Source organism: Myxine glutinosa, chromosome 3 (genome assembly GCF_964187855.1).
Source record: "Myxine glutinosa chromosome 3, kmMyxGlut1.1, whole genome shotgun sequence".
In the NCBI taxonomy this organism is placed as follows: domain Eukaryota; kingdom Metazoa; phylum Chordata; class Myxini; order Myxiniformes; family Myxinidae; genus Myxine; species Myxine glutinosa.
This window is the reverse complement of record NC_136263.1, coordinates 32,394,380-32,420,684: the sequence shown is the minus strand read 5'-3', so window position 1 is coordinate 32,420,684 and position 26,305 is coordinate 32,394,380. Positions and strand designations below refer to the sequence as shown.

General features: G+C 42.3%; 1 protein-coding gene across 7 annotated transcripts in view; it reads left to right on the top strand.

Annotated features, from left to right (window-relative positions):
* The window catches only part of LOC137423699 (dnaJ homolog subfamily C member 5), a 76,436-nt gene that overhangs the window by 36,587 nt on the left and 13,544 nt on the right, over positions 1-26,305 (top strand). For 6 of the 7 annotated variants that reach the window (XM_068111125.2, XM_068111127.2, XM_068111126.2 and 3 more), the window contains 3 exons: positions 9,166-9,309; positions 9,822-10,035; positions 13,964-14,126. In XM_068111125.2, coding sequence (XP_067967226.1) covers positions 9,200-9,309; positions 9,822-10,035; positions 13,964-14,126 — 487 coding nt within the window. In that variant the 5' untranslated portion in view covers positions 9,166-9,199. Of the gene's footprint in view, positions 1-9,165; positions 9,310-9,821; positions 10,036-13,963; positions 14,127-23,678; positions 23,772-26,305 lie in introns of all 7 variants that reach the window. The other variant, XM_068111129.2, reaches the window with a different exon arrangement.

Below are 26,305 nucleotides of genomic sequence, written 5' to 3'. Positions count from 1 at the left end.
GATAGGGCTGAAGGATAATTCCCAGTATGTAATTGCCTCCTGTGATTTTCCCCTATGTGGCTTTTTACAACTACCAGGCCGCCATGCAAAACTCCATCAACCAACCACAACAACCGACATAATGCCGACAGCGACCCAGACTTTACGATCGGTAAATATTCCCCGCCTCCGACAATCGTAATCGGCAATAAGCCCCGCCCAGTAGAGGTGGAGAATCAGTGGGCGCTCAAGACGGCCGTCAGGCCCCGCCCCCGAAATCCATGATTGGCGGGGGTGACGTCATTGAGGGGTTTGAGCAGGGGAGGAAGAAGAATCACTCTCTCTGCTGGTTCTGGCTTGAACAAGAAGCTGCAACATATTTATCTTTGGTGGTGTTGTTGCAATTTTGCTCATGTAAGTTTTGGTGCGTGCTTTTGAAGAGTGAGGAGCTCTTGGCTGCATGGGCAGCGTTGAAGAGGAAGAATCTGAGTCTCTCTCTCTCTCTCTCTCTCTCTCGCTCTCTCTCTCTCTCTCTCTCTCTCTCTCTCTCTCTCTCTTTCTCTCTCTCCCCCTCTCTCTCATGCTGGCTTGATGGCGAGCGGACGTTTTCTGTCTTGGGCTCGGGGCTGCGTCTGGCTCAGGTGCGCTTGCGAGGAGAGCTTTTCCAGAGCTGTTGTGGACAACTTTCACGTTTTAGCGTGAGGAGGAGGCATTGGCGACGGTGGTGCTCTTTGGAGGCGCTGGGGGGAGGGTGGGGGGATGGGCTGTGTTGTGCTTCCCCGGACAGCAGAGGAACATGAAGGAGGGCACCGTCGAAATGTACCTCACGTTGGGACGTCGAGGAGCGCAACTCCGCGCCATCTTGTGCGCTTCCCACTCGGCGGCTTCAATGATTGCCGACCACCTAGCTCCTACACATCCTCGTTGAAGCCAAAGCTGAGTGCCAGCACATTAAAAAGGGATTTTATTTTATCTTTTCCCCTGTCGTGTCGTTGTGAGTCTGCGAGTGGAGACGTCTCAATTAGGAATTCTAGTTTTTACCTTGCCTTTCATTTTTATCTCTTGCATTTATTTTCATTTTATCCTTTATTGTTGCATTTCATTTGTGGCGTTCGTTTCTTTGTTGTGGGGTTCAGATTAACCCAGTGTGCCGTAGTGTAGGTAAGTCCTCAGTTCCTTCCCATCCTGTGCTCCCCAAAAAGTACCGCCAAGTTTCGAACTATTCGCCTCAGAGTTAAAGCAAACTGTTCGCCTATCTACCGCCTGTGATCTTAATCACTGGCGACATGATAGTATGTATGTACAGTTGTCGCCAAAAAATATTGGCACCCTTGCACTTTTTTCAAATAATGCACCATTTCTTCCAGAAAATTGTTGAAATTAAAAAATATTTTGGTATCCACAAATGTATTTCTTTTGTTTGCAATGGAACAAAACAAAAAAAGCTGAAAAAATCACTACATCTTAGCTTATTCCACACAGAAATCTTAAAATGGCCCGGACAATATTATTGGCACCTTTTAGAAGTTGTTAGAAATAATTAGATTTCAAGCAGGTGATTCTCCTTTACTTTGGAATTTATTGAACTCACCTGAGGTGAGTTGCATGTGCCTTCAATATTTTTTTAAATCACTCATTCAGCCAGTTTGAATGGAGAAAAGGAGTCATTCTGCTGTTTTGTGTCATTGTGTGTTCCACAATGAGCATGGAGAAAACAAAGAAAACCAGAGAATTGTCTGAGGAGGCCAGACACAAGATTGTAGCCAAGCATGGACAATCTCAAGGCTACAAGTCCATCTCCAGAGACCTTGATGTTCCTGTTTCCATCGTACGCAATGTTATCAGGAAGTTTAATGTCCATGGCACTGTAGACCAACCTCCCTTGGCTGCAAGAGAAAACTTGATCGAAGATTGCAGCGAAGGATCGTTCGAATGGTGGAGAAAGCACCTCCATCAACTGCCAAACAGATTCAAGCTGACCTTCAGACACAAGGCATGGCAGTTTCAACTCACACCATCCGTCGCCAACTCAAAGAAAGGGGGTTCTATGGTAGGAGACCCAGGAGGACCCCAATGCTGAGAGAGAGACAGAAGAGTTTGCCAAAACACACCTGAACAAGCCAAAATCCTTCTGGGAGTATGTCCTGTGGATGGATGACACCAAATTAGAGCTTTTTGGAAAAGCACATCATCCCTGTGTTTACAGAAAACAAAATGAAGCCTTCAAAGAAAAACACCTTCCCTCCAGTCAAACATGGAGGAGGTTCAGCGATGTTTTAGGGTTGCTGTGCTGCCTCAGGCACTGGGTGCCGTGAATGTGTGCATGGCATCATGAAATCAGGAGATTACCCTTCTCAGGAGATTAACATTGCCTCAAACAGGGTACCATGATTGTCATGGGGCCCGCAAGGCTAACCCCCGCCCTAGCGGGGAAAAATGGCCTTAAAACGATCATTCATTCATTTTCACCCAGGCATTTTGGAGCGCAATGTTCAACCCAGTGTCAGAAAGCTGGGTCTCCGTCGAAGGTCATGGGTCTTGCAGCAGGACAATGACCCCAAACATACTTCTCAAAGCACCCAGGAATGGTTCAAGACAAAACGCTAGACTGTTCTGAAGTGGCCAGCAATGAGTCCAGATCTAAATCCCATTGAACACCTGTGGGGAGATCTGAAAACAGCAGTTGGGAGAAGGCACCCTTCAAAACTGGGAGAACGGGAGCAGTTTGCACAAGCAGAGTGGGCCAAACTGCCAGTAGAGAAGTGTAGGAAGCTCATTCATGGCTACAGGAAGTGCTTGACTGCAGTGTTTTGTCTAAAGGTTGTGCTACCAAATATTAAGTCTAGGGTGTCAATAATTTTGTCAATGCCATTTATTTTTATTTTCTGATTTAAAACTGCTCCTACTGCATGTGCAAGCATTTGCTGGCTCAGTAATATCTTAATGCAGTTGTGTTTTGCTTTTGCTTTTTTTTTTTCTTTTCGTATACAGAATCGAGGCTCATGAAAGAGCTAACACATTGAACATGAAAACATGCACATACACATAAAACATGCAATGAAGGGAGAGAGAGGGAAGCACACAAGCACAACAGTAGAGAACAGGGACGTCGGTAGATCTGTGGAAGGGGGAGGGCTGGGGGAGGAGGGAGGGGTACATGTTGTAAAGCAAATTAACACTTCTAGGAATTTCAGGAAAGAAGTTGGGGATTGAAAGAGGCGGATTTGGGGTGTTTTAACGGGTGTAGAAAAGATCAAGGTTTTGGATGGGGGAAGGTAAGAGATGGTGGTGAACAGGTGTTTTGAAGACCTGGAGGGAGGAGAGGGATTGAAGAGAGTGTGGGAGTTTGTTTCAGTGGTGGGAGAAAAGGGGAGTGAAGGTGAGCAGAGAGTCTTGATTTTGGCAATTTCACAAGAAGAGGGTTGCTGGCAGATATTGTGCATCCTGCAGGAATATTTGGGGGACAGAGCACAGGCAGAGCAGGGGGAGAAAGGTCGGAGAGGAGTCGGTAGAAGACAGAAAGACCACCAACCTGCCTGCGGTGAGCAAATGAAAGGCCCTCAGAATCAGCTTCATCGCCGGAGATCCCAATGATTCTGAATACTTTGGTTTCAACCGCGTGAAGCCGAGCTTAGTGTTAGGCAGGAGCACCAGCCCAGAGGGGAAAGCAGTATTTCATTGAGTTGCAGATGAAAGCTTTGTATGTGGTGAGGAGCTCTGAAGCGCCCAGAAAGGACTTTGCACTATGGAGGATGCCCAGTCGGCGACTGGCTTTGGAGGCCAGCTTGGAAATGTGGATTTCCCAGGAATGATCATGGCAGATAGTGAGACCCAAAAGCTTGAGTGACAGAACTTCTTCGTGAGGATTGTTCAGAAAGTAGATGGGAGGGTTTAGATTTTCACCTGAACAACGCCAATCTTTCTCCACAGCATCATTTTGCCTTTGATGCTATAATATAAAAATATGCTTGAGCTCTGGTTGATCGAGGGATTTCCGGTACCGGGTGGTTTTAGAAGAGAGACGAGCGGGTTTGTCGGTTGCTGGTTTTAATGAAGGAATTGAGTCGGATTCCGAACGTTTCAGGTGTCATTTTAACACACACTAAATTTGGTTACCCTGATGTAATCCTAATGGACGGACAAGGCAACCAGTCGCAAGCATGGTGCCAGTTGCCGGGGATGGCCAACCAGCCATGGCTTTTCCGATCACTCAACCAGTTCCATCTGTGGTGGCGGTTTCGATAAAGCTACCGCCATTTTGGCTGAATGACCCTCAGCTGTGGTTTACACAAGTCGAAACGCAATTTGACACCTGGAAAATTACTACTGAGTTGATGTGGTTTGAATACATTATTCCTTGTCACCTCATTGCCACCACAATATGTGACGGGGGTGAGATATTGTAATACAACCTCCTAAAACAACCCATTTGCGATGTTGAAAGTTAAAGCTTCGGTTGGTTAAAGCGCACGAACCAATTTTTCGCGGATTATGGGATTTGCAGTTTCACCATTGACACTCCCAGGTATCAGCTGCAGTAAGTTTATTTATTTATTTATTTATTTTATGGCTCCACCGACAAAGTGTCTGTGTGAGCTTGTACTTTTCCAAATGATGAAAATTATTAAAAGTGTGTTTTGGGTCAACCTAGGAGTGAGGTAGGATTCTCCTGATTATGGAGTCAGCTGGGAGACTTTTTGGTAGGGTGAGTTAAGATGGTGTAGAATGCCCCAATAATATTGTTTTTGATGACGTTGATTATTTAGAATTATGCACAATGCTGAAGACAGACAAATGTGACTCGATGTGCATTCTACTGTTTCAGCTTACATCACCAGCAATGAAGTCACGCAGATGCTGATTTCTTATTTGCCCTCTTTTACCAGATTCAAACAGATAATGTGCAGAACATATGTGCAGGTGAAACATGTAAAACAATTTGGACAATGACAAGATGTGTACAATAATACAACACCAACTATTTTTCCACAATGTACACTAACGAATCTGGCTCATGACAATATTGTACGCACTCTATTTAACATAAACACCACTCCATCCAATACACGGTTAATGCCACAATGTACTAATGGCTGCCGAGGATAGGGAACTTTGGCTCTGTGTTATTTTCCTTCACCATCATAGTCAGTTGTCACATAGCAGGTTGTCAGTGATACAGAAGAGACATCATGGCCTGTCTAAACATATCAGCACTTGGTAGGTTGTTTGGCTTTGATTTTTCTTAACTCCTAATTTCATCATTTTCCTGATATATCTGGATCGACATTAATTTAGGTGTTTGTGAGGTATCTCCCTTTATTACCTCGTGTTACCAGTCCAAAGTAAAACCGTTTTAAAAATAAAGAAAAGTCTTATGGACTCGGGTTTTAGATTAAATCGTACCTATTTATGCATCAACAGGTGTGTATTTGAGAACCAAGCAGCAATGGCTGGCTAATGGTATGTGCAACATCACCATTTTGGTCAGAGAACAATTGCAAAATTGAACTTTATGATTACAACACAGCTTAGCTCAAATATACCATGAAACCCTGACATTCGCAATTCGCGTAACCCAGCTACTCACGGTATTTTTTTTACATGTATTCTGTCCCTACATTCCTAGCCCACCATGCTCCAGCTACTCGCGGATTTTGCGGACATAAACCCGGGTTAGCTTCATGGAATTTGAACCCTGGTCGTTAAATTTACATTTTGGTAGTCATAGGTAATAGCTGCAGGTAATCGGACATGGTTCCTGTGGGAATACAGATTTAAATTGTTGAAGTTGTTGATTTGTATCCTTGAGTGTGTGTAGAAAGTGGGAAAGCCGAAATAAAGCAAAATCTTGAATGAATGAATGCATGTACGAAGAGTATGAAAGCCCAGATTGATTGCATGAATGCGAGTGCGAACTCAGGTAATTACCTTGAGAATGTAAATGTCAGTTGAAAAATGATTGATTGGAGCAATTTGGTAAAAACGAAGGACAGAGCAAAAATTTTGGAAATGCAGTGTGAATCATCGAAAGTAATGACATGGGAGGTTCGAAAGTTGCTTCAAGACTGGATTGGAATCAGAAGATCACAGAGGAGTTTGGTGATGCCGTGAGTGTGGAAAGGTGGAAAAGTTAGAGGCTTTTGAACATTAAAACAAGGGGAATGGAAAAGACGGCTAGAATTTGGGCAGGTGCAGAAAAAATGGGAAGGAGTCCAAAAAGGAGCTGTGTATGGGTCTTGACTTGGAGCAGGGATCTTGGCCCTGAACATGCTGTGACATAAATGCTAATACACTACCGGTCACAAGTTTTAGAACATTTAATTTTTCCACTTTTTATTGAAATTTATGCAGTTTAATGTCTCAATGTACTCTGAAATTAAGCATAGAACAAATAAACAATTGGAGATAAAAAAGAAATCATAGAATCATTTTGTTTAACAAAATTTAATTTAAATTTTTGACTCTGCAAAGTAGCCACCTTCTGCAGATATAACCGCCGAACACACTCGTGGCATTCTTTCTACAATGGAAATCAAATATTGTTCGGGAAGTTCCTCCCAACACTTGCAGAAGTTCCCACAAATGTGTTGCACTCGTAGGTTGCTTTGCTTTCACCCTGCTGTCAAGTTCATCCAAAACCAGCTCGATGGGGTTTAAGTCTGGAGACTGTGCTGGCCATTCCATGATTTGAAGCCTACCATCTTGTTCTTTTCCTCAAAGGTAGTTTTGACATAGCCTGGAGGTGTTTAGGGTCGTTATCTTGCTAGAGGATGAACCCCTGACCAACTAGGCGTATACCAGAGGGTATTGCATGGCGCTGCAAAATGTTGTGGCAGCCCTTTTGGTTCAGGGTGCCAGTCACTCTGTGCAAGTCGCCGACTCTGGATCCAGCAAAAGAGCCCCAGACCATCATGCTTCCTCCTCCATGTTTGACAGTTGGTGTCACACACTGAGGAACCATCCTTTCGCCTACTCGACGGCATACAAAAACCCTGCGTGATGAACCAAAGATTTAAAATTTTGATTCATTGGTCTATAAGACCTTCTTCCAATCTTCATTAGTCCACTGGCGGTGCTTCATGGCCCAGGCAAGCCTCTTTTTCTTATTTTGCCATCTTAACAATGGCTTTCTTACTGCCACTCGAGCTGTCAAACCTGCAGCTCGAAGTCTTCTCTTCATAGTTGAAACTGAGACTTGCTTACTTCGACCAGTGTTAAGCCGTGCTTGAAGCTTTTGTCCTGTGAGCCGCCTATCACGCAAGTTGTTGACTCTCAGAAACTTGTCTTCTGATTCTGTTGTGGCTTTGGGTCTGCCAGACCGCTTCCTGTCAGTTTCCTCCAGTTTCCAATATACTACTTCCTGCAGTGCAATATTGTCCAAATAATGCTTCAGAGGGTGTAATAACAGTCTGTTCCAATACTGCTTTTATACAGACAGGGGGTTTGTAATCAAATAATCAGCAGAGGTTGGGACAGAGCAATTTGCATCAACTTTCAAGGCTTAATTTATTTACATTGCTGCAGAACAGCTGTAAGTTGTTAACCCATTACTTTTTCCCTGAAGAAGGTTTTGTTTTTTTACAATATAACTGTGCAATTTACATTATTTTCCTGTTTTTGATAACCTAAACTTTTTTTTTAACCTCGAGCAGTTTACTGCTTACCTTTGTACCATTTCAGGTTATTTACTGGACATTAAACTCCATAAATTTCAATAAAAACTGGAAAAATTGAGGTGTTCTAAAACTTTTGACTGGTAGTGTATGTACAATCATGGTGAGTCTTTGCATGGACAAGATTGTGTACAAGTAAATGTTTGCTGCAATATAATTTCCATACTATACTGTATAATATTGTCGCGTGTCTACCCTGAAGTGAAGACCTCAGGGCGACAGATGACCAAACGAGCTTTAACTCCGAGGCATACACCCAACTATGGCAGTACCTTGTGCAAACGTGGGGAGTGGGGGGGGGGGGTAGTGGATGGCAGCGAGGGCTTACCTGTACGGACGGATGCGGCACGGTGGTTATCCGATCCCCACAGCTAAATAAACGTACAAGACAGGCACAACAAGGAAATGCAATAAATAATGATTTAATGAAAATAATACCAGGATAACAAAAATGAATACGGTAAAATCTAATTCCTAATTGGGGCACCCCCATACAGACTCGTATACAACACAAGGGGAAGGATGCATCCGCCTTTTCCCCAGCCTGGAACAGGGAGAGTGAAAATGCGACTGCCCAGCACAAGAGAGACGAGGCAACTCGAACCGCCTGCCACGAATGCCAGAACAGAGAGAAAGTATGATATGCGACCAAATTCAGAGAGAGAGAGAGAGAGAGAGAGAGAAGGAAGAAGAAGAAGAAGAAAAGAAAAAACACAGGAAAATATATATATGGTGGCCCTTGGCCTTTTTGTTCCTTGGTCTCGAGCGTTCTCTTTGACGTCACTCTCACCAATCGTGCCGCACCATCGCATCGCTCCTTACCCAATCGTACTTCGGGGCGTGGTCTCATGGCCACACTCTGTGCCCATTGAGATGATTCGGTGGGTGGTGTAGCCGTGTCTGGGTATCGTAGGCAATTATGTGTCGAGTGCATGGCTGGTCGAGTGTGCTTTATAAGAACAAAGGGAAAACTACAGAGGCAATTTACACACAGGACATCTACCCTTATACCCTAACTAATTAGCATAGCTCCACCCCTCACTTGGAGACATATGATCCACCACGCGGTAACCTGGGTTGCCCCTTGATTTTTAATCAATGTGACAGGATTTTCCTATCACACGAACCCGGGTTACACTCCCCCTAAAATAGATTAATTAATTATGTAAAATGATTAAAAATCACGGGGCAACCCAGGTTACCGCCTGGTGGATCATATAACGCTTACATGGACATCCGGGCCTGATTTAATTACAGGAAGGTTTCTTCTTTGCGACATTCAGAGCACACTACTCTATACCATCCTATTTGGACTATGGTATTTCATTGCCTACCCCCATACACGTAACAATAACAATATGTTTTAAAATAATCTACAATATAATTTTCTTCAGAGATTATATAATACAGTATTTACTGAGTATTACAATTTTCTGTCAACTGCCATTTTGATGCTGTTATTAAAATTCATCTTTCCTCGCTGCGTTTTGTTCTCATTTTTGTTTCACCCAAGTTACTAAAGTGAAGTCCTCAGCATTGAAGACAATATGGCTGGACAAGCAAGGCAACGATCAATGTCGACTGCTGGAGAAGCGTTGTACCTTGTTTTGGATTTGAAAAAGGGTGCTACTGCAGATGAAATAAAGAAGTCTTACAGGTTTGTTACCCCCCACCCCCCAACATCCTCTAGAAACTTAGCTGATTGAGGCAAATACTTTTTGAAAAAAAAGATAAAATGAAGAATTTCTGAGTTTTGCATAATTCATTATTATTAACTAGTCAAAAAGCCTGTCAAGGGATGGCACACACACACACACACACACACACACACACACACACACACACACACACACACACACACACACACACACACACACTGATGAATCACCATGTCTGTGTAACACTGGGATAACAGTTTATAGCTGGGTAGAGATTAAAGCCAAGGAGCTTGGAGGTGAGTGTGTATACCTCTAAGGCCATCCTGTCAGCTTGCCAGCTACATTGATTGGCTTTGACCTTGCTCTAGATGGCAATGGCTATTTTTTTAAGTCATTGTTGCTTTAGTACGACTAGGAAGCCAAACTATATTCAAAATTTTCAGATACTAAAGGTAATCTTCCAGTGACGTACTATGTGGTATTAACAGCGGCACACAAATTTCACACACAGGAAGCTTGCTCTCAAGTACCACCCGGATAAGAATACCGATGATCCAGAGGCAGCTGATAAATTCAAAGAAATCAACAACGCAAATGCTATACTTTCAGACCTCAAGAAACGCAACATATATGATCAGTATGGCTCACTTGGGCTCTATGTAGCCGAGCAGTTTGGTGAAGACAATGTCCATACATATTTCATGTTCTCCAGCTGGTGGGCAAAGGTAGGAACCAAAATAAAAAAATTCTTCGAGTCACCTTGACAATTGACATTTGTCATGTTTGAATAATTGTTGGTGGTGTACTGCATAAATGTACAGGAATATGAAGTGTGCACAAAGAATTAAGTCTACACTGTGAATGACAATGAAGGGGGAAGTTGGAGGAGTAAAGTAGTATTGGATTATTTTTTTTTGATGGATAAGTTTACATTATGTTCCTATGGTGATTGCCCAGGTCATATTAGTTGTTTTCACATATTTTATGGATGTTGTGGGTTCCAGGTAGTTTTAAGTTGGATTAAAATTAGTTCAACCAAAAATCGAATTTTAACTTTGTTGAATTTATGCTTGTGTAATTTGATTATATTTGGTCATTGAATGCAAGTTTACAAAAATTGTCACCTGTCATATAATTATTTTGAGGCCAAAATATGATCGGTACATTTCTGCTTTGAGATACAGTACATGTAAAATCTGAAAATAAAAGCTGCTGCACGTGCTTGAGCCCACTCCCTTGAGGTGTGCATGTCTGATGTGCAAGACCTCCTCCATTTGGTGAATTTTTGCATTTTTGCCTCCAAATTGATTTATTTGATGGAAGAGAAAATTCCACTCCCCCCCGCGATTTCCATGACTTGGTGAAACAGGGACGTATTAGAATGGTTTATATGAATGATCTGATCCGACAACATTCAAATGAAATTTGGCCTAGATAAGTGTGCCAAGTGCACATTCGTATAAGGTAGTCCATCAAAAAGGGAAAACCTAAAAAGACACAAATACAACATTACAGGAGCTAGAAAACAAAGCATCATACAAATACCTTGGGGTAGAAGAGGGTCATCAAATATGTCACAAACAAATGTGCAAAACAATTACCAAAGAATACCTGTGTAGAACAAGGCTGATCCTGAAAACATACCTTTCTCCAAGGAACAAAATCAAAGCCATAAACCAACTCGCAAATACCAGTATTTAGATACAGCTGTGGAATAATAAACTGGCCACAAGTGGAAATCGATCAACTTGATATCAAAACAAAAACTGTTTACGATCCACAAAATGTTTTACAAAAATCAATGCATACCGATAATGTACCTGCCAAGATGAGATGGAGGTAGCGTTCTGATGGAACTCAACCAAATGCACAGAATGACAACAGTAGGATTGGCTAAGTACTCAAAAAGTGCAGCAGACTACAGAATCCAATTTGAAAGCAAACACGAAGACAACAAACCAAAGAAGGTATCCCTAACCCACCTAGCGAAATATTTCCAAAGACTGGAGCGAATGATAGATGTCACACAGTAAACCAAAACAGCAACATATACAGCCCTATTGATTGCAAAAAAGACAAAACTAAAATGTAAAACGAAATATCAGATATACACCGACAACTGGAAAAATGATAAAAGAGCAGGAAGGTATAAAACGAGTTGGACAGATTGGACATAGACAAAGAAGGCTCATTGGAATGGTTAAGAAGAGGTCAGCTCAACCGTGATGGAGAACAAATTGTAACTCGAACTGCGAGCAGTGATTATATAGGCTTCCAGGCAAAATGGCTGCCATACCACATGACTGATGATGTCAGAATTTGCAAAAAAAAAATCCTCATGTAGTCAATCATGCCTGTGAAGTTTCGGATTGATCCGTTGAGCAGTTCTGCAGATATAGATTTTCAAATATTTTTTCCTTAAATCCAAGATGGCCACCATACCACCTGACGTGATTGTCATAGTTTACAAATATTTTTTCCCCCATCAGTAGCTGATCATATGTGTGACATTTCGTATTGATCTGTTAAGCGGTTCTCTGCAAAATATTAATTTTTACATCCTTAAATTCAAGATGGCGGCCAAACGACATGACTGATGACATCATAGTTTGCAAAAAAACTTTTTTTCCCTTTCAGTGTGTAAACATATTTCAAGTGTCATATCGATCAGATAATCGGTTTCGGAGAAGTTTTTTTTTTTTTTTTTTTTTTTTTTTTTTTAACCTTACCACGTGAGCGATGACCTTTTTTTTGTTTTGTTTTTGCAAACTTTTACCCCCATGGCTAGGTGATGCTATTTGTAAAGTTTGGCATCGATTCGTTCAGCTGTTCTGGAGAAGATGTTTAAAGTTTATGATGTCATAGGCAATGGCAGCCAATGTAACTCAAAATTGCGAAAACAAACTTCGTGATGCACTAAGTTACATTCGTATCTTATAATGAGTTAAAGTTTCATAGAGCTAGCTAAAACGGTTTTCTTGAAATAATCTCCACAAATTTAGTGAGAATAATAATATTTACAAGAACAAAAGGCTTCCAGGGGGAACCTCACTGGAAGCCTAATAAATGCCTAACACCAAGGACACTATACAAATGGCTTTAAGAAAATGGCAGGACTGAGTCAATCAGAGATGGTGTAGGTTCTGCAAGATAGAAAAATACGGTTCTGGTCACCGCCTATCGGGATGAATAAACCGATGTCAGAACAGCTGTATATATGAAGGTACAACAAAGTATGTTGAGTAATCTACTGGTACATCTGCAAAAACTTCAGTATCCCAGTTCCAGAAAACTAATGGAAAAATGAACCAAAAGCAATCATTGAAAACAAGGAAGTAATGCTCACGTACGACCTGATGATCCCATCGAGCGTGAACATAGAAAACAAAAGCATGGCGATTGGGTATAGTACATAAGTATAAATAAGAAAAGAAGACATTGCTAATTGAGATGTCAGTACACAGCGACTTTGGCATAAGCAACACAGAAATCAAGAAAATGACCAAACACCAAGCCCTCAAAAATGATGTGAAAAATCCTGGAATCTGAAGAGCGCCGAAATTGTACGAGTGATAATTGGAGCAATGGGAATGATGAAGAAGAACCTCACAGAGGTCTTTAAAAAAAAAACATCCCGGAACAAAACTTTAAGAACAAGAAAACTTCACAATTTAGTCCATGAATCGTGATCCATTCCTGAGACCTTGGATGACTCCATCTTCGATGACTCGTTACATCTTCTAAAACTCGCATATGGAGATAACCATCGACGTACACACACACACACACACACACACACACACACATCTGACACTTTTTAAAATTAATTGTACAGTATCGGCTATTCCTAAAATATAATTCAAAGGATTGCTGTAAATGATGTTGATTTCACAACATCCGATATTCAACTTTGTTTAAATTGTTAACCTCAAAACATAGTTCCCCTACCTCAAACAAGAATCTTAACCTGTTAGCAAATTACTGATTTCCCGACCGCACGGATCATCAGTAGATCCACAACCTCAGATGCATCCAGTCAGTCAGCCCATCAGTGCAACATCACTATTCAAACTTTACTCGCTATAGGGTGTAATGTATTATCACATATTTATAACTCTCATCACACCTTCCATGATATAATACTGTATATTAAATCATACACACCTTACCTTATATACAACATGTTCACCACCCAGCACGTACACCCCACGTGCCTCTGAATCGAACTGTTATTCAAATATTCAAACTGTTATTTATAACGGATTTTCTACATGCTGCACTGTCTCCAAGCAACCACTGAAAATGGTTAAAAACATATTTTTAATGTATTTATATATAAACATATACACATACACACACATACGTTGGGTCACCTGATCACGATCAGGTTATTTAGACTTTAGTGAAATGTCAACAAGATTGTTGCTTAAAGCTGTCGAGAAAATTAACTCTGGACTGTAACATGACAATGGTGGGCCAAATGGCCTCTTCATTTCCTTATTCAAGGTCATACAGTAATGTGCAACTACTCTTTGCACTAATTCTAGTCCCGTGGAGACTGGGCCTGGGTATATACTCATATTTTGTTGTTTCGTTTTTCATGTCCTTCCTTACTTGTCTTGCACCAATTATTTCCGATGATTATCTTTGCAGTCATTGTTTGTGTTCTGCGCTGCAATAACGGGCTGCTACTGCTGTTGCTGTCTTTGCTGCTGCTGCAACTGTTGTTGTGGCCGTTGCAAACCACGCATCCCTGAGGAGCCAGATTATTCACATGTGAACCCTGAAGACCTAGAGGCCGAGGATCTTGCTGATGGTAATGTTTGACAATGTCATGAACGTTTCACTTTCGATCCGTTGCTTTCTTCCTCTTCCTTTTGAGAAGTTTTGTTTCCTCTTTTAATCATTATGCACTATTTCATAAACCCTATATAACTTCCACATCTTCAGATATATGGGTTGTTCATAAATTGTCGATACAAAAATAATTTTTAATTTTTTTATTTTACACCTCTGTTGTATTTCCCATACAATACCGAAGGCACGTAACCTGCTGTTGGCCTAACGGTTAAGGTGGCCGGCGTAGGATCCTAGGGTCTTGAGTTCAAGCCCCTGTCGTTCCGCTGAATTAACACCAAGTGGGTTAACTCAGCCTGTCATCCTTCCGAGGTTGGCAAAATGAGTACCAGCTGGCTGGAGGCATTGCATCAGTGGTACAGCTGTGTCCCCAGAAAATGATGCAGCCAGCAGCCACAAGCTGCATACAAATAAATAACTGAAGGCAAAGGATAAGGTGCGTTTGGTTTGTTATGTGGTACTTTTTTTTTTTTTTATAGCTAGGGTTAAGATCATCAATGGAAGTCAACTTGAGCTGGTGATTATCTGCAACATTACAGTAGTGCAGGGAGAAAAAAGATGCAGCAGATGCAGAAAGGTAATGTCACAGGTTGAATTCAGCAGAGTACATACCTCCACCAGACTGAACAGTTTACGATTTGCACCCCACTGATGGGCTGTATCTGCTGACCTGGACCAAAATCCAACCAACTTGTCCACCACGTTGTCATAATCCATCCACAACTTTTTGAAATAGCAAGTTCCATATCGTTTTTGGCCCCATCTTTCAATGGTGAAGAGTCCACTGCGAGTACATTTGGACCCCGCTATTCGCGGGATCCACGTATTCGCGGTTGATAAAATGCGACATGTTTCTTTATTCATGTTTTTTTTCTATTCTCATCTGTGTCCCACGAAATCGCGGTTCCCCCCCCCCCCTATTCGTGGCCGTGTTCCGTGAATTTGCTGTTTTTCAGGGGCGCAAAAAATGTTTCCTCCCCCCCCCCCCCCCCCCCCCCATTCGTGGCCGTGTTCCGTGAATTCGCGGTTTTTCAGGGGCGCAAAAAATGCTTTTTTTACACGAGCTGTTAGCTTGACACGTTTATATAACCCATCTTTTACCAGCCATGCATAAAGCAGCTGGACATACTTGCGCAAAAAAACATCTTCTACGAGCTGCGAACTGGACCTGCTTCTGCAGCCGCTAGTGTTACGTGCTCCTCCCCAAACCCCGGTCACGGTGTACCTCCGAGCCCCGAAAGGAGTCACGGCAGAAAGATGTGCTATTATGTGTGCCAATGACCAATGGTGAAACCACACCAATCAGTTGATACCAAAAACCAAGTATTGTATTAAGATCACACAATAATAACAACTTGCATAAGTACAATAAAATCTCAATTGCACAACAAATACCATACAATTCCTATGATGGTACCACCAGCTTCTTAACTCAATAACTCACGGTGCTCCACGTGAGCGAAATGTAACACCCCCAAAGTCACTGTCCCGGCACCAGGCCAAAGTCGATCCGGTGATCCGGTGATCCGGTGATCACAAGCATTTGCCGGTGATCAAATGCTCCGGTGATCACAAGAAAAAGGTCGTATTGAGACCAGACCCCAGGTCGGCTGACAGTCGACGCTGCCGAAGAGCCGCTGGGTGGGTGTCGGGCCGACGTCGGTCAGGCAAAAGTTCACCCAAAAGGCGACTGGGAATTCACACCTTCGGTTCACCAGACAATGACGCTGATATGAACAAGCAGCGGCTCCCTAAGCGGAAAACAGCGAATTCCCAATCGAAATCCAAGTTACACACGCGAACCAGGCTAACGGCTGGGGCACGGTGAAATGGCTGGAGTGAGGTGAAATGGTGGACGGGCCCGTAATGGAGGCGTACCTGCTCTTCAACAACGATTCACTTCGGAACCACAAAACCCCTCACGCAAGTTTATCTGCCACAGCGATATCGACTCTGTCACAGGAATCCCTTTCCCGGGGAAACCAATATTCGCTCGTGACCAACGTTCGCCAGCGTCCGCTCGATACCTTGAAGCCGATCGGCCTTTCTCTCCCGTCCTCACTTGCTCCGCTTCAGCCTCCTCTTCTCCCTCTTCCGGTTTCTCCCAATCCATTTCGTTTTTCTTTTAAAACACTAATTTTTCCTTTTGAAGACAGTTATCTCCATTTCACTCAAAAAAGAAAAACACCTTTAGAGGCCATTTTCTCCCCGCAAAGCGGGGATTGGCCTTTTTCGGGCACCGTGGTTGTTGTTGTTTTTTTTTGGTCCCCTTGGTGGCCCGTACGGGGATCGACTGCCCAGGTGAACAAGGTAAGCCTTTGTCATCTATACAGTACGATGATGAACCTGTGAAAAATTGTTCGGGTTGTGTGCAGATTTTCGTTTTTTTTTGTGTAAATCATGATTATTTTCTTTTTTTTTCTAAATTTTTTGTCTCAATTTGTACATATCTCACGATGGTCACTGACATCCACGGAATTTGTGAAAGTACAACTTTTTTTCGATAAATAACTTTTGCCGCTATTTTTAGAGAATTTTTGTAAATACATACAAATTTGATCGACTCAAACTATAATAATAATAGTACATGGAACTAAAAATGCTTCCAGTGGATGAAAACCACAAAGACGGAAGTGACGAATCCGTAACACTAGCGTGACACATTTATAAAACCCATCTTTCACCAGCCATGTATAAAGCAGCTGGACATACGTACGTACGCAAAAAAAACATCTACGAGCCACGAGCATGACCTGCTTGTACATTCACTGCTGTGTGATTTGTGTTTTCATGGCTTTTGTGGCCGTAAATTTTAGCTGGACTATAATTGAGAGCTTCGCGGGATGTTCCACCAACTACGAAAACAAGTCAACCCCTCGAATTATAGAATGCAAACGCTTCATTAAATCTATTACAATTTGCAATTTATGATAAAACATCATCAGAGATCTTACACAATGAAAACGCTTCAAGAGATGTTCCATCAGCTGCGTAAACATGTCAACCCCGCGATTTATAGAAGGCAAATGCTTCATTAAATATATTGTTGAAATTAGCAGACAGGCTCAATACGGCAACATCCGATAACATCCCCCACAAAAAATGTCCAGGAGATTCACCCATCCCGCAGCTACCCACAATGCTCGCATTCCTACATATACAGACTGTGTCCTGGATCTCGATCATTCTTCTCGTTCCGTTGCTTTGACCTGCGTTTTTGACTCTCGCTCTGCTCATCGTTCAATCATGGCTCCCAAGCGCAAGACCAGTGCCGGAGATATGTCGACTCCCAAGAGGCAGAAGAAAGGGATGAGCCTGAGCCAGAAAATGGAGCTGCTCGACCGGCTTTTGAGAGGAGAGAGTGTGGCCTCTGTGGGCAGGCATTACGGCGTCAACGATTCCATCGTTCGCTACATACGGAAGAAGGAGAAGGCAATTCGTGAGAGAGTTTCAGCGAGCACTGCATTTAATACGAAGGTGGTCACCCATGCCTGAGATGTCCAGATGGAAAGGAGGGAGAAGACTCTCAGAATATGTATCGAGGACAACACGCCTACGAGGGACTTCATGCTGATAACCATGATGCTGAACCGTTCCCTAAACCCGCTCGCTGAGGATGAGTTGAAGGCCATTCCAAAGGTTTCCAAGGAGGAGGAGGAGGCAGGCAGTGATGAGGAAGAGGTACCGAAGTCCAACCTCACAGTCCAGTTCCTGGGCGAGGTGCTGCAGGACATGCGAGCGATTGCCGACTGGGTGCAAGATGCTGACCCAGTCGTGGAGAGGTACCTCAAGTTCAAGAGGGGCTTGGATGATGTGCTGCTCCCATACAAAGAGCTACATCAAAATGTTGGCCAATCTGTCAGGCAGCTCCCCATTACCCATTTCTTCAGCCCTGCTCCCTCCACCTCAAGACCATCAACACCCTCTCCTGCCGCCCTCTCAGCGTCCTCACCAGCATTCTCACCAATGTACTCACCTTCTCCTACCTCTCCTGGCTCTCCCTTAGTGCACGATTTTGCTGCACCATCATTTAGGTCACCCTCAAAGTTCGAGGAATTCATGGGATTTTAATTAATAATAATAATAATAATAATCATCATCATCATCATTTGAAAGTTGCGTGTGTTTGTAAAATAAAAAATTTAAACGGTACATGATGGTGGTGTTTTTTTTTTTACTTTCAAGGTACGGTATGGTTAAGCTGGTTAAGCACTTTTAATAAACTGAGCGCATTCCTTCAATAAATTGGAAATGGTACCTGGTGTTGTCGGTTTTTTTGGTACGCATTTTTTGTGAAACTGTAATCATGTGCATTTGCAGTCGAAAACATTTAAACTTTAAAAAATTTCCCCTATGAATCGGGCACTGCCGGGAACATATAACCTATCCCCCTTTTCCCCATTGAAACAATGTCGTGGCATACATTCATGGGATTTTCATCGACCTTCACGGATTATCGGCGACATTCACGGGTTTTGTCCTGCCATTTCCGGGACTTTCATCGACTTTCGTGGATTATCGTCGACATTCTCGGGATTTGCCTCACCATTCGCAGATTTTGCCTCGCCATTCGTGGTTTGTTCCTCTCTATTCGTGGATTTTCACAACTTGGGAACCTATCCCCCCTTTTTCCATTGAAACAATGCCCCACTATTCACTGTTTCGCAATATGCAGGATTTTCCAGGAACGTATTTCCCGCGAATAGCGGGGTCCCACAGTATAAAGAAAATTTAAAAAATTGTCCTATTCGGATCTTCACCCAAATCGAAGTAATTCGTCCATGTCATGCACCCAACTTGTCCACCAACATTCGTCTGAATCAGTACACAACCTCAAGATGTCCTGCTCACAGGCAGACATACAAATAGGGGTGTAAACAAGCTCTATCCACCTTTGGTGGTGGAGGTAAAAACAGAGGAGCAAGAAATCTGGACTTTGAAAGGTTGAAAAGGAGGAGGTTACTGTGTTTCCTTTGTTTGAGCTGGGGAAGGGCAGACAGCTGAAAGGGTAGATGAATCAAGACAGGAAAAGGGCTGGTAGATGAGCAAAAGACCATCAATTGTTAGACAGTGAGAAAGCAGTCGACTTTTTATGGCAGCCTTACGATCCACGGCCTCCATGAGTGAGAAGTGAATGCCAGGTGTCTTGGCCCACACAGAATAACAGTTCTTCATTGTGCTTCAAACGAATGCTTTGCAGGCCATTAAAAGTTCTGCATAACCAAGGAAAACCTTTCTTCTGGTGCATAATGCACATAATGCACAGTCTATGCCTTGCTTTCTGTGGCCAGCTTGGAAATGTGATCTCTTCAGAAGAATTCATATATGATCGTTTGGCCCAATAGCTCAGGGTTTGAACCTTTAAAAGTTGTCAGAATTGGACTAGAACGGCACTCAGTAGAGTGCCTAGCTCCACCAGGCTGAACAGTTTACATTTTGTATCACAGTTAGGCCGGATCTGCATCCAGACCTCAACCAAAATCTAATCAGCTTGTTCTTGTCACATACCCAACTCATCCACCAAATTTTGTCATCCATCCACAACGTTTTGGCATATTATTTTATATATCGTTTTCAGCCCTATTTCTCAATGGTGAAGAGTAACTTGTTAAATTTTAAAAATTCTTGTATCTGGATCTGGACCTTCCCCAAAATCTAATCGATTCGTCCTTGTCAGCCACCAAACCTGTCCACCAAGGTTGGGTGTCTGAACAAGTTTTGTCATGTCACCAAGGGTGTCAACAGGTTTCGTCTGAATTAGTCCACAACTTTTTCTTTCTTCTGGGATATCCTTCTCATAGACAAACGGTGAAAACATAAGCTTTGTCCACCTTCAGTGGCAGAGTTAATAAGCGTGTTTGGTTGATGGTTCTTGAAGAAAGACTGTGAGGATGTGGCACCTACTTGGATTTGAAAGTGTGTTATTGGCATTGGACCAGTTTTTGATCTTTTAGAGGTCTGCTTATGAGGGATACTTCCAATATCACTGGAGTAGTCATCTATCTAAGTGCGTTATATTTTAAAAAGGCAACTATTCAATGGAAACAAAGAAGAGAATTGGTCCAATATGTAGTGAAACGCTATGCCAGTCTCCAAAGCAAGAGCTAAAGTCATCAAGCACTACATGCTGTTTGCATGCAAGAAAGAAGTTAGCCATCTCCCATCTACTTTACAACTACTACATCTACCAAAACCCTCCCATCTACTTTCTCAACAATTCCATGTACTTTACAACTACTACATCTACTAAAACCCTCCCATCTACTTTCTCAACAATCCTCTCCAAGAAGTTCTGTCGCTCAAGCTTTTGGGTCTCACTATCTGCCATGATCTTTCTTGGGAAAACCACATTTCCAAGCTGGCCTCCAAAGCCAGTCGTCGACTGGGCATCCTCCGTCGTGCGAAGTCCTTCCTTGGCACACCTGAGCTCCTCACCACATACAAGGCTTTCATCCGCAGCTCAATGGAATACTGTTCCCCCCTCTGGGCCGGTGCTCCTGCCTCACACCTAACTCAGCTTCACGCTGTTGAAACCAAAGCTTTCAGAATCATTGGAATCTGCGATGAAGCTAACTCCGAGGGCCTTTCACTCACTCACCGCAGGCAGGTTGGTGGTCTTTCTGTCTTCTACCGACTCCTCTCTGGCCTTGCTCCCCCAGCTCTCTCTGTGCTCTGTCCCCCAAATATTCCTACAGATCGCACAAGATCTACCAGCAACCCTCTTATGGTTAAACTGCAAAAATCTAGGCTCTCTGCTCACCTTCACTCTTTCATCCCCCTTTTCTCCCGCCTCTGGAACAAACTCCCCCACTCCCTTCAATCCCACTCCTCCCTCCAGGTCTTTAAAACAGCTGTTCACCACCATCTCTTATCTTCCCCCATCCAAAACCTTGATCTTTTCTACCCCCGCTAATTCACCCCAGATACACTTTTTTGAAATTCCAACTTCTTTCCTGGAAGTCCTTGCAGTGTCCATATGTTTTATACCTCTCCCACCTCCCCAAGCCCTCTCGCACCTCCCCCCAAGCCCTCTCCCTCCCACAGTTCTCTCAATGTCCCTGCTCTCAAATGTTGTGTTTGTGTCCTTCCCCCTCTCTCCCCATCTTGTCTACCACTCCCCTTATTTTCGGTTTTATGTGTCGGTTTGACTTTTTCTGTGATTAATGTTAGCTCTTTCACGAGCCTCGATCTTGTATGCAAAAAAATATACACAGTCACGTGAAAAAGTAAGTACACCCCATGTAAAGTTTTGACTTTTTCAACATATTTCAACATACAGCGATTTGATCTTCATTTCAACAATATTGATAGATAAAGGTGACATAATATAACAAATATCATGAAACATTTACATTTTGTAGTCCATTGTATAATTTAAATAAACATAAATGCAAATTTCGCATGTGGAAAAAGTAAGTACACCCCTACATTTATCATTACTTCAAATACCTAAAATTAGAATCAGGTGCACCAGCTCAGGTGCAAATGATTAGAACATCGTTAGAGAGGATCTTGGAGGAACCTGCCTTATTTAAACCTCAGACATTTCGTTTGGTTTCCTCTTTGTTGTTGAAGTGTGCGGCGTCACCATGCCAAGATCAAAAGAGCTCTCTGAGGCCTTCAGAAAGAAGGTTATCGATGCCTATGAGTCTGGGAAGGGATTTAAAAAGACCTCCAAACAATTTGAAATCAATCATTCGACTGTCCGGAAGATCATCTACGAGCGGAGAAGATTCCAAACAACTGCCAACTTGTTCAGGCCAGGCCGCCCCAGCAAGTTCAGCCCGAGAGCAGACCGCAAGATGCTGAAAGAAGTCTCTAAGAACCCCAGAATGTCATCATGGGACCTACACGTAGCTCTTGCCACTGTTGATGTCAAAGTGCACGAGTCTACCATTAGAAAGAGGTTGCACAAATTTGACCTACATGGGAGGTATGCCAGGAGGAAACCTTTGCTGTCCAGAAAGAACATCAGGGCAAGACTAAAGTTTGCCAATGAACACCTAGGTAAAGCCCAGCACTTCTGGAACAATGTGCTTTGGACAGATGAGTCAAAGGTAGAGCTATTTGGCCACAGTACCAGAAGACATGTATGGCGAAAACCAAAGAGAGCATTTGACCACAAGAACCTGATACCAACTGTAAAGCATGGTGGTGGAAATATTATGGTTTGGGGCAGCTTTGCTGCATCAGGGCCTGGGCAGCTCACCATCATAGAATCACGATGAATTCTTCATTGTACCAGAAGGTGCTTGAGGATAATGTGAGGCCATCTGTCGGAAAGTTGAAGCTCAACCGAAGGTGGACCTTGCAACATGACAATGACCCTAAACATACCAGTAAATCCACCAAGGAATGGCTGAAAAGAAAGAAATGGAGGGTTCTGGAATGGCCAAGTTAAAGCCCGGATCTAAATCCCATCAAGATGTTGTGGGGGGATTTGAAACGAGCTGTGCATACAAGAAACCCCTCAAACATCACACAGCTGAAAGAATTCTGCATGGAGGAGTGGGCAAAAATTTCTCCCAGTCGATGTCAGAGACTGTTAGACAGTTATAAGAAACGCCTACTTGAGGTCCTTTCTGCCAAAGGGGGCAATACCACCTTTTAGAGCCAAGGGTGTACTTACTTTTTCCACATGCGAAATTTGCATTTATGTTTATTTAAATTATACAATGGACTACAAAATGTAAATGTTTCATGATATGTGTTATCAATAACAAATCGCCTTTATCTATCAATATTGTTGAAATGAAGATCAAATAGCTGTATGTTGAAAAATTCAAAACTTTACATGGGGTGTACTTACTTTTTCACGTGACTGTATATCTGTATAAATGCCAAATCAGATGACTTGGTGAGCAGGGCTGAATGCCAGAATGTTTGAAGGTAAGTGATAGCCCTTTGCCTCTTGTTTATGATTCAGGGTCTCTATTCATCGTTGTGCAGGGAGGAATAGCCTGTCCAGAGTTGTTTGGCTGGGGTGGAAATCAAACTGTTGATTCATATTTAGATGATATGAGAAATGGAATGACCTGATTTCAGCATTGATTTTGAACTTGATTCCTTTGCTCATTACAAGTAGCAAGCTGACTGGTCTATAGGTGGTTGCTCTACTGTCATGCGGAGTTATGATTTCTGAGGAGGAATGTGATGCTTCTCATTAGAAAACGACACGGAGAAGGCCTCTTTGTCCGAGTGGTTTTGAACGGGTCTTTCCACCTTCTCCTCCGCCAGGACCATAATTAATTAATTCTTCTTGACTTTTCTTTCACAGTAAAGTACAATACTGAGTGAGAGTGCCTATTATTTATTTAAATGCTGTGATGTTTTCATTTTGTAACTTTTTTTTGTTTCAATGTCATAGACTGAAAAACGTATTCCATTCAAATGCCTTAGCAGCTCACGTATTATTTTCAGCTTTTTGCTTTTGTGTTCTAAGTTGAACTTGGTGTTTATTTTATTTTGGTGGATGTTTAACTGCATGTGCTGATGTGTGTGCCATGAACAGTAACTGTAAGAAACCAGCCCACCTCTTGTGCTATTCCCCTTGAACAATGAATCTACAAGTCTATGAACACAGTCCCCAAGTTTAAGAGCAAACGTACGTCAGCTTCAACATTTCTTGGATTAGCTGGGATTTTGACGGCAGAAAGTGAATTCTTGATTAAAATTGCTGATTTCCAGGTTGTTATTTGATTTTTTTAAATAATCGAGCAAACTTTGGTAGGAATTCATGAAAAAATGTTTTTATTTTTGTTTTTCGAGCCAATGATTGGATTGCTAAAGTCGCATTAGTAAGTGATTGTTTGAATAAATGAGAACTTTTGAACACCTAAAAATGTAATTATAGCTGGCTTTGTCAGCAGAGCTTTAAAACCCCTTCTCCTCGAATGTGACAAGTGTTGTTGTTGAAAGAATTTAAAGTACACAGACAAATAAATATATTATATTATAAGTTGTGAGAAGGTATTTGAGATTACAAGTTGTTTCCTTCTGCGGAATCTGTCACTGGTTTGATTATATATGGATCACTTGGTATGAACGATGAGCAAATGTTATTTAATGAAAATGATTGCATTTCTGATAGACCAATTTAACCATGGTATCATATTTTGAAAATCGTTCAAGCTCCTCAAGTGGATAAGTTTAGTATTTTTGGGAAGCCTGGCAGATTGGATAAAGAACTAGCTACTGATGAAATGTTGTCTTTTAATGAGGGTCTTAAGTTGTTGGAAAATAGGCTACTGCAATTGCGTAGTACTAGGGCATGCCCGTACTATATATATGCCCGTACTATATATCTATCTAAAATTATATCCCCCCCCTCTATTTACATGAAATGGTTTGGTCCATTCGCAACGCCAAAGCGAACGGCGAACGGCTTGCGAGTACAGTGACAATCCCCCCCCTCTATTTACATGAAATGGTTTCGTCCATTCGCAACGACCACAGAACCCCCCCCCTCTATTTACATGGAATGGTTTGGTCCATTCGCAACGCCGGCACACGCGATCGTTCGCTGCTCTCTGATTGGTTGAATCGTTTTTTGGACATAGCTCGGTAAGTAATTGTCCGATTAATATGAAACCTTGAAAAGGCACATCCTCGGGTCCCCAGCAATATACCTGGCAAGTTAAAAGTATATCGGACCCGTGGTTGTCGAGAAACAGCGGTCACAGACAAACAAACGTACAGACAGACAGACAGAGATTACTGGAATTATAGATAGATGGTTCACCACCACCTCCAATTGCACATCTTTGACGAGAAGACATTTTATGTACTAGGCACTGAACATGACAATTTGAGACTTTTGATTGCAATGCATCTTGACCTGGCCTGTAGAAGTGAGTTTTTTTTTTTTTTTCCCATTCCACCAGTGGCTAGTGTGTTTTTATTAACCTTTTACATGGCACATTTTTGCACCAGCCTATACATTTAGAACAAGAAGCTAAAATAGAAACATCGCAGACTAGAACTGCACTCTTCGACGTCGCGACGTCGACCAATATGCCTTCGCCAACATTATTCCATCATTATACATACTGGCACCAAATTTCATTTAAATCCCTTCAGCTGTTCTCAAGTATCACATTTTAAACTAATCATGACCTCTGACCCTTGACGCCAAAATACAATCGGTTAATCCTTGTATCATCATATACACTTACACCATTTTTGGTCCAAATCCCATCACTGGTTCAGAAGTTAGCTCGGTAACAGAATTTTTACCAAACTGGACCTTTATTGTTCTTGTCACATGACCTATGTATGCACCCTAGTTTTGTCATAACTCATCCATGTCAGAACTCGTCCATAACTTTTTGAGACATCCTGCTATATATCGTTTTTGGCCCTATCTCTCAATGGCGAAGAATCATTTAAATTATTCTATCTAGATCCAGATCTTCACCAAAAACGAATCGATTGGTCCTTGTCACACTCACAACCTGTCCACCGAGTTTCGTCCAAATCCGACCTTTTGACCCCATAATCTAAAAATCAGTTCATCTTTACACACACCTGTACCAAGTTCGACTTAGATCCCTTCACCCGTTCTCAAGTTATCGCAGTAACAACTAGAACAGCACTCAGTAGAGAGCATACCTCTGCCAGGTGAACAATTTACGTTTTGTATTCTAGAGTCGACCAGAAAATCACAACACAGAATCGCATTTAATCAAAATAATCCGTCCACAACTTTTTGAGACATCCTGCTTTGTATCGTTTTTGGTCCTATCTCTCAAAGGTGAAGAATCATTAAAAAAATTCTCCGAGCTAGATCCGGATCTTCACCAACATTGAATCGATTCGTCCTTTTCACACACACAACCTATCCACCAAGTTTCGTCCAAGTCCATCCATAACGTTTTGAGATATCCTGCAATATGTTGGTTTTAGCCCTATCACCGAGTGGTGAAGAATCACTTAAAAATTAAATAATTCTCAGATCCGAATCCATATTCAGATCTTCACCAAAATCGAATATAGTTGTCCTTGTCAGACACCCAACCGGTCCACCAGGTTTCGTCCAAATATGTCTTCAACTTTTTGAGATATCCTGCTATGTATCGTTTTTGGCCCGATCTCCCAATGGTGAAAAATCACTTAAAATGAAATTCTAGTAGCCGGATC